General features: G+C 45.2%; 1 protein-coding gene across 2 annotated transcripts; it reads left to right on the top strand.

The window, feature by feature from the left end:
• Window positions 1–803: 803 nt before the first annotated feature.
• Window positions 804–19,783, top strand: ACOX2 (acyl-CoA oxidase 2). Of its 2 annotated transcripts, none has more exons than XM_061472848.1 (15): window positions 804–915; window positions 1,632–1,804; window positions 2,932–3,094; window positions 5,624–5,775; window positions 6,310–6,417; window positions 7,156–7,275; window positions 7,711–7,826; window positions 8,217–8,389; window positions 9,482–9,644; window positions 10,326–10,516; window positions 11,601–11,762; window positions 14,361–14,466; window positions 16,486–16,703; window positions 18,381–18,513; window positions 19,434–19,783. In XM_061472848.1, the coding sequence occupies exons 2-15, from the start codon at window positions 1,645–1,647 to the stop codon at window positions 19,494–19,496; spliced, it is 2,028 nt and encodes a 675-aa protein (XP_061328832.1). In that variant the 5' UTR covers window positions 804–915; window positions 1,632–1,644; the 3' UTR covers window positions 19,497–19,783. The 2 variants fall into 2 exon arrangements, with proteins under 2 accessions (XP_061328832.1, XP_061328833.1); XM_061472849.1 differs by having other exon boundaries at window positions 826–915; window positions 1,637–1,804.
• The last annotated feature ends 178 nt before the right edge of the window (window positions 19,784–19,961 follow it).

The following is a 19,961-nucleotide window of genomic DNA, read 5'->3' as shown; positions in this document are numbered from 1 at the left end:
GCGGTTCAGTGAATCCCACCTGTTTCATCTCCTTCCCTGACAAAGCAATTTCCAGTGGGAGACAAGCAGGTCTGAAGCAGCAGCACAGACTCAGCAATGAAGTGTGGGCAGGAGGGACTCCTCTCCTGCTGTAGCCAGGTGGGATGAGTTGCCAGCTCCTGCCCCCCACTAGACACCAAGATATAATGCAGCAGATTCAGGATGGACAGAGATGAAAGCAGCACGCACCCCATGGTAACCTTCGTCTGCCCCCCAGCATGTCCTAGCCTGTGAGACACATTTCCCAACCTCCTGATTTGCATCCCCAAAAGCAGGAAGGCCTTAGGAAAGTGCCATAACTAAGCTGGGAAAACCCTGAGCAAGTCAAATCCAGAGACAAGAAGCGGTGAGCACCCGAGGGATGCTCTCCTCCATCCAGAGCAGACTACAAAATAGAAGTACAAATTAAAAATACCAGGAGAAAAGGAGCCAGAAGCGCAGCTTCCAATGCACTGATAGCCGGAAGCGAGGTCAGGAGAACGGCATGTTATTAAGTAGAACTAATCCAGCCCTTTCAGCACCGGTTGCTGTGGGATTTCCCTACGGGAAAACCCTCGGAGGCCGCTGCCGGCACGGGTCAGCTCCCGCACGCCGCACACACACACGCAGGAACGCCCATGGGGCGGGTCCAGCGCCGTCGGCCCCAGGGCAAGGTCCCTGCCGGGGGGGACATTGGCAGGCAGAGCCCGGACAGGTAAGCAGCAGCCGGGTGGCTCCCTGAAGGGTGCATGGAGCAAGGTACGTGGGGTTTGTGTCTGAGCACAGCGGACACACACAGCGGGTTTTCCTTCCGCAGCCTCACGGAAGAGGGAGCTGGCAGCTGAACCCTTCCGGTGCTCCAGCACTGAGCCCGGCGCTTCCTGGAACGGCTCAAGGGTAGGTCTGGGTTACTCCAACCTTGTGAAATCAGCTTTGAGGCTTTTCCCCCTCCCGGGATAATAAATTAATGTTCTGAACAACAAAAAAAAAAAAAACCCAGGAAATTAAGAACATATTTGCAAGAGTTTCCAGAGTTTAAATTCCTTACAGTACTAAAAGTAGCTCGGGAAGGCAGGCAGCCTCTTCCGGGGGGAAATCTATTTTGTTTTCTGCACACCACTACTTTATTAACATCCTGTAACAAATCCTGCTAACACGGGAACTAAAAGGTTAGGAGTTAACGTAAAGCTGAGCCCCATGGGAAGCAGGATCGAGGCAGCACGGGTAGAGCTGCCAGGACTGCAAGCACAGGTCCAGGAGCCTCTTCGACATCCATAGGCCAAGAACTCCCTTAAACATTAGCACATGGCTGTGGGATGTTCCAGCAGTGACTTCTCATAAAATATTGGGGACGGACTGGTGAAAGAAAAAGGTTTTATGTTTTACAATGATATCACAAACCCTGCACTTCAAGCGCTTAGAAATGCCCTAGATTTTTATTGTCCATACCACTGCAATGAGGACAAGACATTGCCTCAGTGTTCACAGAACTCCTGTGCAGGTGCCAACCACCTTAGCCAACCTACTAAAACCACTCCTCCCTGTACCCAACACTTCCATCAATCACCCACTGAAGGCATGCTAGCACTTAAAGAGCTCCCATCCCTTTGCAGAGCAGCCTCCGGGATGGCTTTGTTGGAGACCCGCAAGTACTCACAGGGCTCAGCTGTTGGTGGTGTGAATCCCGACCTTGCCAGTGAGAGGCAAACACCCTCCTTCAGCGTGGAAAAGCTCACAGCCCTGCTGGATGGAGGGGAGGAGAACACTCGGATACGGAGGGCAGTGGGTGAGTGACCATCATGAGGCTGCGCTTGACCAGGGCATGGCTACATCCCCTCTGTTTCTGCTCCTCCTTTGCAGCCCGGTGGGGTTTGTGCTCCTGGGTATTTGCTTATTGCCCGCCTCTTAAAGAAGTGGGAGTGTGGAGATGGAGTTCCCTGTTAGTGTTAAATCATGACTCCTCCACAGCCACTCCTGCTGTCCCTTCCCTGCTCCCATCCCCAGTATCTTCGCTAAGACTGGTTGAACTGGAATACAAGGACTGAGGATCACACAGGCAAGCATCTCTGTGCAATAGGGATGCATGCAGGGGCTAGTGCTGATGTGCAGTGATGCACACCGTGCATGAACTGAGCCAACAGCCTTCCTCAGCACATTAGCCTCATTCAGGTGTGGAGCTCCTTGTATGGGTTGGCTCAGGCAGGCTAAGCTGCTTTCACTCGTGATAGCTAGATAGAGAAAAAAAATGAATCAAACCCCTCTTTTTTTCTATTTCTTCATCCATATTATACTTTTAACAAATGAAAATGGCACAGACCACTGGGACTGCACAATTCACAGTGCAACTGGAGTTCAGTATAACCTTAAACGTGCATGGACTCAAGGTTTCAAGGCACAAAGTAAATAGTGGGCGTGTTTGGGCTGACACAGAATGAGGCCAAGAGCTGCTTCACAGTGTTGCGAAGGGCTGCTAGAGCCCTGAGCCAAAGCACTGGTGTAAGCAGGACACTCGGCAGCCGGAGCTGTTAGCTTCTCTCTGGGCAAAACCTAGCTAAACGCAGCTCTTGCTGCCACCAGAACAGCTCTTCAAGAGGGATCCACACCTGTTTCCTGCCTGAGGCACAAAGTCACCTCTGACACCCTGACCAGGGACAGTGCTTTCACTTGCATGGTCATTATTTCCACTCAGCAGACTCCTCTTGCAGGCCTGCTGGGTTCTCCTCCTCAACTCCTTCTCCAAATCTCTGCTTTTCAGAGTTAGGTGTGACAGCAGTCAGAGCCAGCATAGCAAAATAAAATCTGCCTATAGTCACCCTAAATAATACAGCATCGGTACCCGCCACCCCAGTCCTGCCCACACTGCCTGCACCTCCCCAGCCCCAGGAGAGCTAACTCTTCTGTGTTGCTTTGCAGTCGAAGCTATTGAAAGTGACCCTGTATTTAGCAGAGAAAATCAGTATTTCCAGAGCCAGAATGAGAAGTATGAAGCTGCAGTCAGAAAGGCTGTTCACCTCCAGAAAAAGATGCACGAGATGGGATGGACTGAGAACGGACCCGAATTTAAGTATATTTACAGGTAATTTTATACTTTTTTTTTAATGTAAAAATAGTGTTTTGTTAAAAGGTTTGTAGCCAACAAGAACAGGCTTCCGCAAAGGCTGGGAGAGGCCAGCAGTTGACAGATAAGGTTCTGATACAAATATGCTGCAGGTTTTTACCTTAGCAGCACGCTCAAGAGAAGGGAAAATGATGATACACAGCAGGGAATTTTTCAAAGAGCAGCACATAGGTACAATGCAGTGTGATAGATCACAGCAGTTCACATCCCAACATATTACTTCCACCTCAGCAAGCTCCTTACTTGTACTACAGCTCTGATACTACAGCTCTGATACCACCCCTCAAATGTTTTTACATGTATAACCAGAATTGGAAGTGCTGCTGTTCCCATTACATTGCTGACTTCCGGAAGAATTAAAGACAACATTGTCTCTATCTGGAAAAACTATATTGTATTTAAAAATAAAAAGTGAAGAAAACCCCACAAACTTTAGTTTGTAGGTCACCAGAATACAACAGTTCTTGCAATCCTTTCCTTCAGACATTTTTATTAACACTTTGCATGGGGCTGAGCTCCACATCTTAGTTGCTCATCTCTCCTTCTTTCTCCCGTTGCTAAGTATTACTGGCTTGCTGTTACCAGTGGAAACTGGTGGGGTTACACACCCAGCAAGAAAATGCAAGTGCACAGGCCTTGCTATAAAGTTTTTCCCCATTATATGAAAGACTATGATTTTTTTTTTTTATGCTAAGCTCTTTGCTGGCTACTGAGGCTGATAAACGGGGAATTCTTCTGTCGAGAGCTCTTGGACCTGATCATTACATTCCTTATAACAAGCAGCTCTCCACTCCTTCCTCAGAAGAAACAAAACAATCCCAGCAGATTTGAAAGACCTGACAAAACTCAACCACATTTCCCATAGGTTTGCTTTTATCAGGCCCCCTGATGCCAAGGGCTGTGGCAGGACCAGCCCTGAGCTACCACATTTTGCTGGATTAAGAGCACTGTGGCCTGATGAAACACCAGGTGAGCACCAAGCTCTTACTAGCAAAGTCCTTGTGCCTCCTGGTGCCAAACAGTGAATCACTTGCACACATATAAAAGAGCTCTTTAAAATTGCAGTTAAAGCAGCATCATTGCTGGATGGGCTGCCAAGGGGTCATTAAGTCTTTTTCTGTTAATCAGAGCAATTTCCCTTCAACTACTTTGTTCATGTTTTCTCCCCACTTTTTCAGCATGACTGATTCTCTCTCAGGGCAGGATGAAAGAAAGGTCATAGTCATTTGTTAACAATGAAAGGTATCTATCTAGAATGAGATGCTCACTAGAGCACTGCAGTAAAGCAATGTGCTAACAATCATACAAGCTACTGAGAACAGTAAAGCCACTTACTTTTACATGTGAGAGCACATGTACTTATATCTGTGAGGTGATTCAATCTATTCTGAGGAATCCCAGGAAAAGGGACTATATTCCTCATATTTTCTTAGGATTTCTTGCACACAAAAAGGAAAGCTTAAAATGAATGAGTTTCTGATTTGCAGCATAGAAATTAGAGTAACCAAGTTCCCATATGCAGATTCTAGAATAGTGCATCTTAGGATGCATGCAGCCCTATTAGCTGGCAATGGTGAAGGAGCCAAACAGACAATAAGCCAGGTGCTACAAGTATGTATTTGAATTTTCCACAAGGGAAAATACCCATCTCAAGTCAGGCCAAATCTCCATGAACCCCAGTACTGTCCACTGATAGTGAGAACAAACACCCAGGGAATGGTACAGCAACAAGCCCAATATAGAATCATAGAATAGTTAGGGTTGGAAAGGACCTTAAGATCATCTAGTTCCAACCCCCTGCTATGGCCAGGGACATACTGAGGTACTTCCCCACAATGGGAATGCTCAAGAAATCTAAGACTCAGATGCCCATGTATGTAATTCACTTCCATATGTCCCACAGTGAATTGCCAAGGTTTGGGGGTTTTAGGGTAGGGTGGTGGGGTATTTAGCTCAGGCTTAAAATGTGACTTAAATAACCAAGGAAAGAAAAAATCCTGTGGTGTAAAATAAAGATACAAAAGGCTCAGAAGCCACAATATCAGAGCCACAAGTGCTTCAGAGCTGGGCTATTTTTCAGGAGCTTAGCATTTGCTAAGAACAAGTTATATATATGTATATATATGTAATTAGCTAGTGACACTTAAGCAAACTGTGTTAAGAAAGAAGGAACAAAAGCAGCTTGGAAGAGTGATTTTCATAGAATAATAAAATAGTTTGTTTTGGAAAGGACCTTAAAGCTTATTCATGGGCAGAGACACCTTCCACTAGATCAGGCCACTCAAAGCCCTGTACGATCTGGCTTTGATGCAATATTGCCTCCTGCAATACTGTATTGATGCTGTATGTTGGTTAAGGTAGGACAATGAAGAAATCAAAAGGCTGCAGGTAGCACTGTCTGGTGACTATCACAGTGTCACAGCCTCATTCATCACATCCCTGGAACTTCATCCATGTACGAAAACACCCCGTGCACCTTCTCTGCAGGGCACTGTCAGGAGAAGTCGCGTTTCTTCTTCACACCATCTTCATGAGAAGTATTTCAGTGCTGGGCTCTGACGAACAGATTGCCAAATGGATTCCTCTCGCCATGCAGTATCAGCTCATCGGAAGCTATGCCCAGACTGAACTGGGGCACGGTAAGGCTGCAAAGAAAACAGAATTTCCATAGGACAGAAGGCCCAGATTCTCAGAAGAATGTGAGTTCAAGGTGTCTGTGCTTCACTGGAGGGGTGGGGAATGCCACCTGCATGCTAGAGGTAGATGTTCCTCAGTGGCCCTCTGCAAGATGGAGGTTGTGCTGGTTTTGGTTTTGCCAGTGTGGCAGAAATAACAAGAGCAGGGGTGAAAGCTCATGGTTAGATAGCTCATGATTAGATGGCATAGTTAGATTGCAGTAACCATTGGTGGAGGGTATCAGCCAGGCAGCTTGCCCAAGATGATGGTTGTCACCATGAACCAGGTATCTTGCCTGAGCACCATATGATTCAAGAGAATTTTACAGGAGATGGTGTGGGGTCACTGGGAACATCATCCCATGGTTCTCACCAGGAGGGTAAACCACAAGACCACACCAGCCTCCAGGAATCCTCCACTCTTTCCATCCTTGCCATACATTAGGAGATACCGAGAGATATAAATACATAAACACACTGTTTTGGTTTTTTTTAAAGGAACTTACCTTCAGGGTTTGGAAACAACGGCAGTCTTTGATATTGCTACACAGGAGTTCATACTGAACACACCGCAGATCTCTGCCATGAAGTGGTGGCCTGGAGACAGTAAGTACCACACAAAATACTTAGGTTTTCCTCATTGGCCTCCTTCAGTTGCTCACTCTGCCCCTCTGTGTTTGAGGGCCCAGGTTCTAGCAGAGAACTGCAGTAGGAGATGCACAGATCAAGAGGCAAGTAAGAGACAAAAGGGTTCTCTACAAGTTCAAAGGCCAGAAAGGAGCCACCATCATCTATCAAAAGCCCTTAGGTGGCAGGGCTGGAGAGGTTAGCTCAGGGAAACTCCTGCCTCTGCAGGAATTAATCTTCTCTTCTTTGTAAACAATACTCAGAAAACCAAAAACCACAGGGAGGTCATCAGCACAAAGCATCAGCATAAAGGATTCACGTCATCAGCCAGTCTCAGCATGAAGAATTCAAGTGTGAAATTCATGGCTCCCTCAGGAAGGTGTTTCACAGCAAATCACTGGAGTTGCTCTATCAGCCCCAGAACTCCCCCCTCCCTCAGCTCTGCAAGGTCTTTAATTAGCTATTATTTTTTTCTCCTCTGCTGACACAAACTATTCATCCAAACCCCACTGGCTTTAATAATAATGCAACTTTGGAGAGATATGAGCAAGCTCAGAGCACAGGTTTAGGCAATCTCTAGCTTCCAACATCTGTGGATCACACCTACACTCACCCGTGTCAGCGAGACCTAAGATACAATTAGCACAGACTGCTAACCGTGGAATTGTTTGTATTGTACCTCATCTTAAGGGAACGTGACTGGTTTTCTCCTCACAGTGGGAAGGTCAGCAACACACACAGTGGTCTTTGCTCAGCTGTATGTCCAGGGGAAGTGCTATGGCGTGCATCCCTTCATTGTGCAGATACGCAGCCTTTGGGACCATTCACTGTGCCCAGTTAAATGACCCCAGACACCGCAGTGCTTGTGCAGGTGCTCTGCCTCTTTTGCCCTTATATGTTTTCTAAAACATTGTGCCCAGGGAGTTTTACAGTGCCAAAACCAAACCAAGACAGATACCTGAGTCACAGGTATCATTAACTACAACATTTTTATCTGAAGGAAGATCTAATGGCATATCCAGTCCAAGCCTTCCTAACCAAAGGCCTGGGCTGCTCTGACCACCCCTGTATTAACACCTCAGTTCTAACCCGGGCCAGCATGGGTGACAGATGGATCACGGAAACAAACTGCCTGTTTCATTCCTCAGGCAAGATCACCCATGCTGGGGAAGAAGCAGAACTGAACGTGACCTTCTCCTTTGAGACCCCCTGACACAAAATGGGGAGAGGAGTTCAAGTGGAAGTAAGCAGCTGTGTTTTCCCCTGCTCCAGGCATAACTGCAGGAGACATCGGTCCCAAAATGAGTTTTGAGCACATCGACAACGGGTACCTCATGCTGCAGAATGTGCGTGTCTCCAGGGAGAACATGCTGAGCAAGTTTTGTGAGGTATGACAGACTCACATCGCACGTCAGATTCTCACCGCACAGCCAGAGGGATGACAGGGAGCTGCCTAAATTTAGGACAAAATTCTTCCTTTGAGGTGTCTGCAAGTCTCAGTGGTTTTGCCAAGGGCAGAAGTTATCTGAATCCTAAATGAAACTCAATGTCAGGAATTCCACATTCAGAGGCTGGGGCTGATGGGGCAGGGAGAACCTGTCTGAGCCAGAAGCAGTAAGAATTTGTCTCTTTAAATGGATATGTTTCATCTATTATACATAAAAATACTTAGTTTTTCATCAGCAAAGGATTTTGATGCCCATTTTATTCTATGCGTAGAGATGACACAACCAGTATTGAAGTACTGAAGAAGGTGGCATCTAACATCCTCTCTCTAGGTTCAACCGGATGGCACCTATGTAAGACGGGGGTCCCAGCAGATTAACTATCTCACAATGACTGCAGTGCGCGTCGCCCTCATCTCACACGAAGCTGTAATACCCCTAATGAAAGCTTGCACCATTGCCATCAGATACTCTGTGGTTCGCCGGCAGTCCAAGTTAAAGCCTGGGTAATGCTATGCAGGTCTGCAGCTGTGGGAAGTGGACCATGCACCATGTTCCCCTGCACCAGTCTGTATTTCAGTTTCTTATCTTTCAGCACATCACTGGCTTATTTTCTGGGCCAGACATGCTTCCCCATTATTTACATTAACGAGCTTCAGTCAAAGTACAGGAGAGCGTTTACAGTTCTTTCTAAGATAAGTTTCATAGTTTGAATAGCTAAGCAGCTGACACAGAGAACTTATTTTTCTTGTAACTGGCCTTCCTGTGTAATCCCATAACTCAGAATCCAGATAATGTAGACAAGTTGCTGAATTCTTATTCCATAGCATCCTACTGGTGAGCACAACATTAAAATACCTTCCAACATCCACCCTTCCGATATTCACACTTTACAACGTTGAATTTATCAGTCTGGTGAGAATGCCTCTAATTTTTAAATAGATATTTTTCATTTGAATGGATTTCAGGAATTTCCACTTACAGCTCCTTTCAAAAGCAAGATTATCCTAATGAGAACATGGTTTGGATCAAACACAAGAGCACAGCATGCTCAACTATTGTAAGAACCAATTCCATCATCTGAAGTCCCAAGTGTACCAACCACAGAAAGAGTGGAAAAGAATATCCACAGAAAGCTCAGAGAACTTAAAATAATTTAGGCTCAACTATTTTCAGGGTCCACAAAGACCCAGTTTGCAAAGTAAAAGTTCTTCAGGGTGCAGGGCCAGCACATCCCTTTAACACCAAGCATCTTGCTATCCTTGGAAGGCTTCATCTTTATCCCCTCCTGCAGTCCCTGTTCCCCCTCTGCACCAGCCCATCACACAGAGCCTTTTCTACTCAATGCTGGTTCACCAACACAGCAGAAACATAATCTTTTTCATAGTCAGGCTCATTTCTCTAACAGCTGAGCAAGCTGGGCAGATTTGCTGGCACGACATCAGCTCAGTCCCCTTCACAAACTGCTGCTTCATAATGAAAAATGCCTGTTTTCATTTTTTTTACTTGTTTTCACTTATTCATTATGTGATAAGTAAACTAACAGTAGTTAAGCCAGTGTTCACACTTTCCCTAACTCACCAGCTGTCTTCCAACAGGGAAGAAGAAGCAAAGATCCTTGACTTTCAGACTCAGCAAGAGAAGTTGCTGCCCCACTTGGCAGCAGCCTATGCCTTTCATTTCATCAACAACTACCTGCAGGACCTATTCAACAGAGGGTATGAAGAGATCCAGAGGGAGAACTTCAGCATGCTGCCAGAGGTGAGCCACAGCAGCATTAGCTCATACAGCATTCCTCATCTCTAAATATCAAAGTATTTTAGCAAACTGGACAAGCATTCCTCTCACCACCAGATAACTGGAGAAAGAGGAGGCACTAAGAGATCAAATGATGTGTCCTAGGTCCACAACCAGTCAGCAACAGAATTTGCTTTACCACCCCAACTTTTTTGTTTTGGGAACTACTGCACAGTGAAAAGTCCTTGAAAAGCACGTCCATTTGATGAAAACCTTGTTCCAAGTGGCTGGTGGCACGAAGTGTTATTTCCCAACGTCATCTACAAATGCAAATATTTACTTCTGAGCCAAAACCAAAAACGGGACTTTTTAGATAGAACATAAGATTTTGCAACTGGAAGCCTGAAATGAAAGCACACTTTGAACAAGGGTGACCAAAGCCACTGCTGGTTGAAACCCAAAAAAGCATCAACTAACCACAGCGTGCCCAGCACAAGGGTGTGCAGCATCCCAAAGGAGGAGCTGGGTGCTAGGGATCCCATCCCAGGAAGCTGGGTGCTATGCCATCACGCAAGGGAGGATCTGACAGGGATTTCCTCCCCAGAAACTGCACAAAATTAAAAGAGGAAACTGATTCTGAGGATTGCTTTGGACCATTTTCACCATTAACTCTCTGCCTTACTTTTAATTTCTCTTTTCAAACAGCTCCATGCATTTTCTTCGGGCTTCAAAGCCATTGTTACTCAGTACTGTGCTTCCGCAGTAGAAGTCTGTCTCCGGGCATGTGGGGGCCATGGTTACTCCTTGCTGAGCGGACTCCCTTCCTTATGTACTAGAATACTTGCCTCTTGTATTTATGAAGGGGAAAACACCATTTTGTTCCTGCAAACTGCCAGGTAACAATCCAAACCTGTTCATCAAAAAGCCTGCCCCCTCATTTATTCAACCTCTACCACTCCTTCCCCCAAACCAGTAAAACCAGCTACCCCTTTCTCCCAGCACCTTCTAAAAATACAACTCAGGACACAAACTATTCATGCCTTCTGTCTAACAGGCATGGAGGTGTGGGGGAATTAGATTATCTCTTCTATTTTTGGGTTTGGTATGTATGCAGGTGCTGTTCTGCATAACCTCATTTTCCTCTGTCTGGGACCACAGCAAAAGCACTGCTACCCAAGTTTTGCAGTTTAGTTTTTAAGAAACCAACATAATGTGATATTGGCAAAGTGAGGTTGATTCAGAGAAGGCAGAGCTGTAGGATACTGAAAGCGGATGAGTCACACTCCAAGAACACCAGTTTCCTCAGAACACGCAGACTGACGATTATCCAAGGTTAGATTAAATACAGGAGAAAGAAACCACAGCTGCTGGAACTTCTAATAACATGTGCTTTTGCTAGAAGGAGAAAACCAGTACAATTTGCAGGGACAGAGGTGCAACCACACAGCTCTGTGCTTGCATGCTGCACTTCTGCACTCATTGCTGTCTCTTCTTGCAAGATCAATAGATTACTTCTAGACCTGGTAAGACTAGGTCATAGGCCAAAAAAATAAGGGAGTAGGAAATGCATTTAGCTCCAAGAGTCTCATATTTGTTAATATAATGTGATTGTATGTTGGGGATCACACCAAACCACCATTAAGACTCCTAGAGCATTAAGACTCGGGCTGCAAAGTTGATAATGTGTCTAATCACCATGCTGCTAATAGCCACAGCAAGTTTCTTCCTAAAAAATCATCACTACAGATTACTGTAGCATTGAATACAGTCAACAGGCTGCCCCTGAGACCCATCACAGGTCAGGTTATTGCAAATAAAATGTAAAATGTAAAGTCATTAGTCATTCAAGTCCATTCTGGACCACTGACGGGATGGGTTACATCTTGCTGCTCCTCACCTGAGCCCACTTTACTTTTCACATGACCATTTGCTGCAGAAGATCACAACCATCCCCTGCTCTGACTGTTATCCTCTTCCCAGGTTCCTGGTTAAGTGCTTCATGGCAGCCAGCGCTGGCCACCCTGTCCCACCATCTGTCACTTACCTGGCTGCAGTGAAACCTGAGAAGTGCCCAGCCAAGAACAAGTTTGATTTCCTCAGTCCAGATATTTACACCCAGGCCTATCGACATGCAGCAGTCAGGTCAGTACAGAGACAGGAGACATCCTTCTCTCTTTGACATCAGAAATGTGTTAAGAGCTCTGCTGCTTCATTGCTTTAAAGGGAGGTAAAATAACATGTTACACAAGAATTGACACCATCTGCTCCTGAGTGAGGAAGACTCGCACAGGTTTAACAGCCATGTCAAGTGTTCAGTATGAAGATTTCAGATTCAAAACATCACAATATTTTAAGCCACATGCTACCAAACAACTATATTCCACAAAGCTGATTCTATACCAAGCTGCTGGCTCTGTTTATGTAAATCCCAGACCACATCACTGAGTTGCCATTCAGTAAAACCTTCAGCCAGCTGGACCCTGTGCAGTTCTATACTCTATACAGAGCTAAAATTTCACATACCTGTGAAACTGATCATAGAATCATAGAATAATTAGGGTTGGAAAGGACCTTAAGATCATCCAGTTCCAACCCCCCTGCCGTGGGCAGGGACACCTTACGCTAAATCATATCACCCAAGACCTCATCCAACCTGGTCTTGAACACTGCCAGGGATGGAGCATTCACAATTTCCCTGGGCAACCCATTCCAGTGCCTCACCACCCTTACAGGAAAGAATTTCCTCCTTATATCCAATCTAAACTTCCCCTGTTTAAGTTTTAACCCGTATCCTCTTGTCCTATCACTACAGTCCCTAATGAAGAGTCCCTCCCCATCATCCCTATAGGGCCCCTTCAGACACTGGAAGGCTGCCATGAGGTCTCCACTCAGCCTTCTCTTCTCCAGGCTGAACAGCCCCAACTTCCTCACCCTGTCTTCATACGGGAGGTGCTCCAGTCCCCTGATCATCCTCGTGGCCTCCTCTGGACTTGTTCCAACAGTTCCATGTCCTTTTTATGTTGAGGACACCAGAACTGCACACAATACTCCAGGTGAGGTCTCACAAGAGCAGAGTAGAGGGGCAGGATCACCTCCTTTGACCTGCTGGTCACGCTCCTTTTGATGCAGCCCAGGATACGGTTGGCTTTCTGGGCTGCGAGCACACTGAAGCCAGCCCATGTTCAATTTCTCATCAACCAACACCCCCAAGTCCTTCTCTGCAGGGCTGCTCTGAATCTCTTCTCTGCCCAACCTGTAGCTGTGCCTGGGATTGCTCCGACCCAGCTGTAGGACCTTGCACTTGTTGTCATGGTTAAACTTCATGAGGTTGGCATCAGCCCACCTCACAAGCGTGTCGAGGTCCCTCTGGATGGCATTCCTTCCCTCCAGGGTATCAACCGAACCACACAGCTTGGTGTCATCGGCAAACTTGCTGAGGGCGCACTCAATCCCACTGTCCATGTCAGCGATGAAGATGTTAAACAAGACCGGTCCCAACACCAATCCCTGAGGGACACCACTCATTACTGGTCTCCAGCCAGACATTGAGCCATTGACCACAACTCTTTGCGTGCGGCCATCCAGCCAGTTCTTTATCCACCGAGTGGTCCATCCATCAAATTGATGTCTCTCCAATTTAGAGACAAGGATGTCGTGTGGGACAGTGTCGAACGCTTTGCACAAGTCCAGGTAGATGACATCAACTGCTCTACCCCTGTCCATCAGTTCCGTAGCCCCATCATAGAAGGCCACCAAATTGGTCAGGCAGGATTTCCCCTTAGTGAAGCCATGCTGGCTGTCCCCAAGCACCTTGTTGATTTTCATGTGCCTTAGCATGTCTTCCAGGAGAATCTGCGCCAAGATTTTGCCAGGCACAGAGGTGAGACTGACTGGTCTGTAATTCCCTGGGTCATCCGTTTTCCCCTTCTTGAAAATGGGGGTTATATTTCCCTTTTTCCAGTCATCGGGAACTTCACCTGACTGCCATGATTTCTCAAATATGATGGACAGCGGCTTCACAACTTCATTTGCCAGCTCCTTCAGGACCCACTGATGGATTTCATCAGGTCCCATGGACTTGTGCACATTCAGATTTTTAAGATGGTCTCAAACCAGTTCCTCTCCTACAGTGGGCGCAAGGTCTAAAGTTTCAGTTAACACCACAGCAAACACAGTGCCTCTCATTGAATCTGAGCTACACATTTAACTACTCAACACAAAAATAGTATCATGAGTGGTCTCATTGGTATTATGGGCACAGTTATGGGCCATACATGTGCCATTTCTGAAAATCAGGCAAACGGATCAACATCCCTGCTGCCATTCAAATCAGTGTAAAAACAGAGCCATTCTTCTGAAAGCTTTAGTGCCAACGGGAGCAAGATTTGGATCCCTGTGTAGAAAAGTAGAAACATAATGTAAGAACAGTCCAATATTGTCGTAGCTTTATTTTGTTCTGCAAATCCTCCTTACACACAGAACCCAAGAAAAACTCCTCAGAACCCCTGGTAAAGTACCGTGGAAGCTGAGAAGGCAAAAATCCTTCAGCATCAGGGTGGTTTGGGTGCTTCTCCCAATTTTTACTTAGATTTTGCATAATGTAAGTTCACTCATGCTGAGTGTAGGTAACTCAAAAGTCAGAAACGCCACTTTGCCATACGATCACACACAAGTCTGAATATGAAATGAGTGCATGTGGGCTGCTAGAGCCACATACAATATGCTTTTTGGATCTTCCAGACTCATCAGCAGCACAGCAGCTAAACTACAGGTCTTGATTCAGTCTGGAGTCAAAAAGCACGACGCGTGGAATGAGTGCACGGTGCAGCTGGTGCAGGCTGTGAAGGTTAGTAAAAATCAGCTGCTTATGTGATCTTTGTCTTTAGGATATAATGTGCAACAGAAACACATGATCAGCTTAAAGTATCAGTGCTGTTTATTGTTTTCTGTTAGCATCTAAGGGACACTATGAAGCCAAGGGCACCACTGTGGTCTGCATGGTGGGAAAATCATAGTAAGAAGCAACTCCTGACATGAAGAATTTGCCATCCAAATAGGCCAGGTGGAAAAAGACTAAAAGGAACAGAAATAAAAGGGGAGGGAAGAAAACAAAACATATACACAGTTCTGCTACCAATACTAGCCGAATCAGGCCTCCCACATCAGAGTCACAGAGTGGTTTGGGTTTAAAGCGACCTTAAAGCTCATCTAGTTCCAACCCCTTGCCATAGCAGGACACCTTCCACTAAGTAAGGGAGCAAAGACTAGACCTCAGCAGCAGCATTTTCTGTGGTCACCCACCTCCTGTGCATCACATCCCATTTTCAATTACACAGACTTGGGGGAAGCAGCAAGTATTCAGTGCTGTAAGCTTGAAAAAGAGCAGACAAGCTGTGTAACTGCCTAAAAAATAAAGGAGGCCTCCTATACAAAAAGCGACTTTGAAAAATTACTTTCCCAATTTTTTTTTTAATGTAAATATATTTTTAGTGGAATAAAACTGAGGCAAAGTGTTCTTGTTTGAGATTACCTCTAGGAAAAGCTTTGAACAGCATGCAAACCTGAACAAGCTGTTCCCTCCTGCACCCACTCAAATGGGTGGCCAAGGTCTCTGGACTGGAGAGCAGGGTGATCACATGACAGAGAAGCTGAAATCCAGCCCTCTCTGAGAAGCAAGGAGGAGAACCTAGTGAGAAATAAACCATTTCTGAAGAGCCCAACACATGCAGAAGGCTGGCTGTGGTATTGTCAGTGGTGACTGTGCTGGTAGAAAATGGGATCTGGGCTCCAAAGTTTCTTAAGTACTTCAGGGAGAGGAGAAGTCACCCAAACCCCTTGAGTTTCCCCCCATAACTTTAAAACCTTGATAGCCTGCTGCCTCCTTGGGGAACCTCTGGGTTTGAGCTAGATGACCTTAAGGTTCTTTCCAACCTTAACTTTCATATGATTCTATGACTTCTTATTTCACACCTTCCCTGGATACTCACCCACACGACTGGCACAGTAACTGTGTGAACAGATGCCTGCCAAGTGGCTCAGGCGCTGGGTACGGCTTTGCTGCAGACTCCACACAGGTTAATTGCTTAAGGAGACATCCAGCTTCTCGGGCAGGTTCTGCAGTCCACGCTGGCCTCCACACTGCTTGGCTGTGCTAGCAGGAAGAGCAGCAGTGTGAATGTGCCATGCTTACATCCACAGCGGGGAGGAGAACTGTGCAGTGGGAACTCACACAGATGCCAACATCACCAACCACCCACAGTAACAACAACATAACAAGAGCCACCCCCGCACACAGGTGGAGTCATTTGCTCTGGACCTCAGCTAATACTTCTGTAACTTGGAAGCTAGACACTCTACTGTCATCTGACACAAAAACAATCAGTTTACTTGAAGCCACAAAAGCAAGAAGTAAATTTGCTTGTTCTCCTGCGACAACACAGGTTTTCAGAGCAAAGCGCTATAGACACTGAAGCTAATGTACCATGAGCCCAAGGTCTTCAACAAGAGTTGTCTCTTATTGATGTATGACCAAGCTTCACTTGCTGGAGGTCAAAACAAGTCCATTCCAATGTGTGTTTCCATCACACAAACTCTTTAGGGTATCTATCCGAAATATTTAAAGTACCTGTGTGATTTCTGAAGTGGTTTTCTAGAGTTTACAAATACCAGTGTTTACACCCCCAAGTCTCTACAGTTGTTGTAAGACATGAATACAAAAGGTCTTGTGATCCAGCAAACAAAGAATACAGACTGGGAAAGTGCCAGGGAAATGAAAAGGTTTTATATTCTTTGCGAGAACATTTGAGTCATTTGGCCTACTAAGTGTTTTGAGGTGCATTCACTGTTGATTGCATTTGTTTTCCAGGCTCACTGCCACTACATCACAGTGAAAAACTTTGCAGAAACGGTGGAAAGACTCGAGGCCAAGGGTGGCATCCAGAAGATTATGAAACATCTCTGTGACCTCTTTGCGTTACATGGGATCTTCTCAAATGCAGGAGTCTTCTTGCACGATGGACACATATCTGGAGCTCAAATGGACATGGCAACCGCATCATATCTAGACCTCTTGGCTGTCATTCGGTGAGCTGCTCTAATATGAAAGGAGCTGTGATAGATCTATAAATGGTGCTGCTGTACCTATGGTAACATCTCCAAAGTCAATTCACCTCATTCGGGTTTTATTTTCATTGCCTGGCAGTACTAGAAATTGATTGAAGCATCTACAGAGCTTGTTTTCACAGCAAAACAAGACCTAAGTGCCCAGCTCCTCTGCAGTCTCCAAAGTTCTGGAACATGAAATCTTGAATTATAAACCAAGAAACCCTGAATGCTTTTTACCATTTGCAGTAGAGCAAAAGCAGGCAAACACATAGAGCAACACTGGTAGGAGGCAGCAGATCAGACACTGCAAAATCTGCTTAAGTAACAGCTAATACAGCCTACTCTGTTGCCATGGCTGAGTTGCAACCTGCACCCAAACAATCCTGCCTACAGCTTGTTCAGATGCGTCTGCTCGACACCATTTATTGCTAACTACATGAATTCTGAGATACACTAAAGTTTTAACTTACCACAACACTCACAAAGGCTTTCTGACAAGGGTTCTTCTTTCACTACTTGATGCTGTTTGTTAAGAACAGATTAATTTCTGGTGCAGAGAGTGAGTTGCTACTGTATGTAAAATTCTATTTAAGACACCTGAAGTGAAACAAGAATACACCATAGGCAGAGCTGGGCAGGACCGAGGTGAAGAGAGAACATTTTCAGAACTCATCACAGAATTCAAGTTAAGCAATAAGCTTAATGTAAGGCTTACAAAAGTCTAACACATTGTCATCTCTGGAATTCATTGCAACCTCTCAGTGTTATGCCTTGCTAAAAGGATTCAAGAATGCACATTTACCTATTTACAATTAGGATACAAACACTTCCTGGTCTGTAGCAAAACCCCAGCCTCTCCCAAACCCCCAAAGAGCCCTTTCCCAAAAGGAACTGGTAGATGCAAATACCAACATTTGAGCAAACCACTTTGCATCCCTCTGCCTCAGGTGTGGGATACAGCCAGCAAAACTTCCTGCACCCAGGATGATGGGAGGATGAGGTAAAAGAAACCATCTTCTGCCTAGGAGAAGAAGCTGTCATTACAGACTTGTCTTTATGCTCTAGCTATCTGCTGCTGACTGCTGGCAGATCAGCCCCTGGGCTAGACAGGCCCTTGGCGCAGTTCAGGGTTGCTTTGTTCTTATAGACACAAAAACAGTAGAAGACCTTGATACCCAATGATGAGGTAACAGAAATACTTCAGAGTAGATGAAGGCTGGAGATCAGCGGAGCACTTCACATGAAATCTAGCAGCAACCTTATTCCAGTTTGGAGGACAAACACAGCATAAGAAAAACTTATTAAAAACCCTGCAAAAACCAAAAGCAAGAACCGGCAGAGTGTGTTGAGGAAACATCTGACATGACATTGAGTCCTAAATGAGGGAATTAGGAATGGAGTCCAGGTGATTACATGACCTATTCAATAGTAGAGACAACTTAGGGCATTAGTAGAACATGCCTCTGAGGAATCAAAACAAGCAGGATTTCCCCCAAGCAGGATTTCCCCCATAGCCTCAGCAACGGGAAAAACTGGCACAAGCTTTTCCAGCTGAGGAACCTGGAACAACTGACTTTCCAGTTTACCTTTGCCTTATTTTCCTCCCTTACAAAGCAATACCCGCTTCAGTAACACAAACTACATTCATCTCCATAGGAAGGATGCTGTTCCACTGGTGGATGCCTTTGACTTCACAGATAAGACCTTGAATTCTGCACTTGGCAGTTACGATGGCCAGGTTTACCAGCGGCTGTATGAGTGGGCTCGGAAGTCACCGACCAACACACAGGTACAGATGCTGTATTATAGCCAGGCAACTTCTGCATTAGCCAGAGCAGAAATTGCTTTTCTTCTAATGAAAGCTATAGAGATACAAGTAAGTGGAATAAGACCTTTTAATTCTTAGTATCTCACTCTGAACAATGGCCTGTGATACCCCAATTATACCTCCTATAGTCTTAGATCAGCCATTGAACCCAGCGATGACTTACAGCCCCCAGAGTACAGCAGCTTGTAGCAGGGAGCTGGTCTGTGTATGCCACCAATGTGGTTTTGGTTTTTGAACTTACAGAGGTAGTACTGCACAAAATAAGCTAAACCAAAAGTCTGTTTACATAGTTTACATATTATGGAACAACATATTATGCAAAAGCCACTAAACACAGGGTATATTCCATTCACTGGTATTTCTACTAGTGCAATACTTAATTTTTCTAATAATATGTTTAACCAGAAAGGGTATAAATGTTATACAAGGCAATTTTATCCTTCATGGTTTAGCACTTTATTTTCACTTCCTAATTCATCCATATTGTGGAGCAGCATAAAATTCTGCACAACATAACTAGCTATTGCTCCATTTGAAAACCCATTTTGCCTTAAGGGAGATTTTTACTGTGGTAATCAGCAACCCTTTGAAATTCTACTGCTGAACACAGAATTTGCCTTCAGCAAGCACTCGTGTCCAAGCATATTTTCTGAAGTTAAATAGTACGCTGCTCCATTTGGGATGACTATTGTGTACTGGTTATGAAGGACAGCACATACTTGGGGAAAAAGATCCTGCACTTAGCTGAAGCAGCTAGTAGCTTGGGTTTGTTTTTAAAAAGGTCTAGCTTTCTGTAGTTCAGAGATCATTCTTTTATAAAAAATATACCGTTTTCTTTCTTAATTACCACTAATTCCCTTCCACATTCTCTTTCTGAACAGATGAACCCAGCCTACGAGAGGTATTTGAAGCCACTTCTTCACAAGAAGTTATCCAAATTATGAAGACCATGATCTAAGTGAAGGCCACACACTTCCTCCCGTCTTTGTGCAGCTGTACATTGACAAAGCATCAGCAGTGACAAATCAGAATTCATAATCAGTTGCTTACTTCCAGTTGTAGCAAGTATGAAACAAGATTCTTAGCCAGCCACTTGCATTTAACCAGGCAGAAGTCAAACAATGCTGAGTACAGCTCACTGCTATGAGGCAATCTAGGCTGAAACAGGGTTTGCTGTTTTCTAATGTGAAGTGTCCCAATAGCATTAAAACTATGTCATTTGGCTTTCTTATCCTTCTTCTAAAGCCACTTTATGGTGATTAAAGGGGGGAAAAAAAAACAAACCCCATTACAAGCTCCTTCTCAGTGTGTTATAGCTGTACAGTGCCTTGAGAAAATCCCCACTAACCCAACCTTTCCTGAAAAACCCAAGGAAGCTAAAATGATGGTCCCTGGCTTCTAGGAAAAAC

This window comes from Pezoporus flaviventris, unplaced genomic scaffold (assembly GCF_033815535.1).
Source record: "Pezoporus flaviventris isolate CSIRO_AGI_PZ_B2104156 unplaced genomic scaffold, CSIRO_AGI_Pfla_v1 ptg000073l, whole genome shotgun sequence".
Classification (NCBI taxonomy): Eukaryota; Metazoa; Chordata; class Aves; order Psittaciformes; family Psittacidae; genus Pezoporus; species Pezoporus flaviventris.
The sequence above is the reverse complement of the archived record's forward strand: the minus strand, read 5'-3'. Positions and strand labels throughout refer to the sequence as shown.

Bases quoted from the DNA above. Each gene is read 5' to 3' on its own strand.
- ACOX2 (XM_061472848.1), top strand. From the start codon at position 1,645: ATGGCTTTGTTGGAGACCCGCAAGTACTCACAGGGCTCAGCTGTTGGT. The intron at 10,517-11,600 runs GTAACAATCCAA...TCCTCTTCCCAG, and splicing joins TTGTTCCTGCAAACTGCCAG to GTTCCTGGTTAAGTGCTTCA. The intron at 18,514-19,433 runs GTACAGATGCTG...CTTTCTGAACAG, and splicing joins AGTCACCGACCAACACACAG to ATGAACCCAGCCTACGAGAG.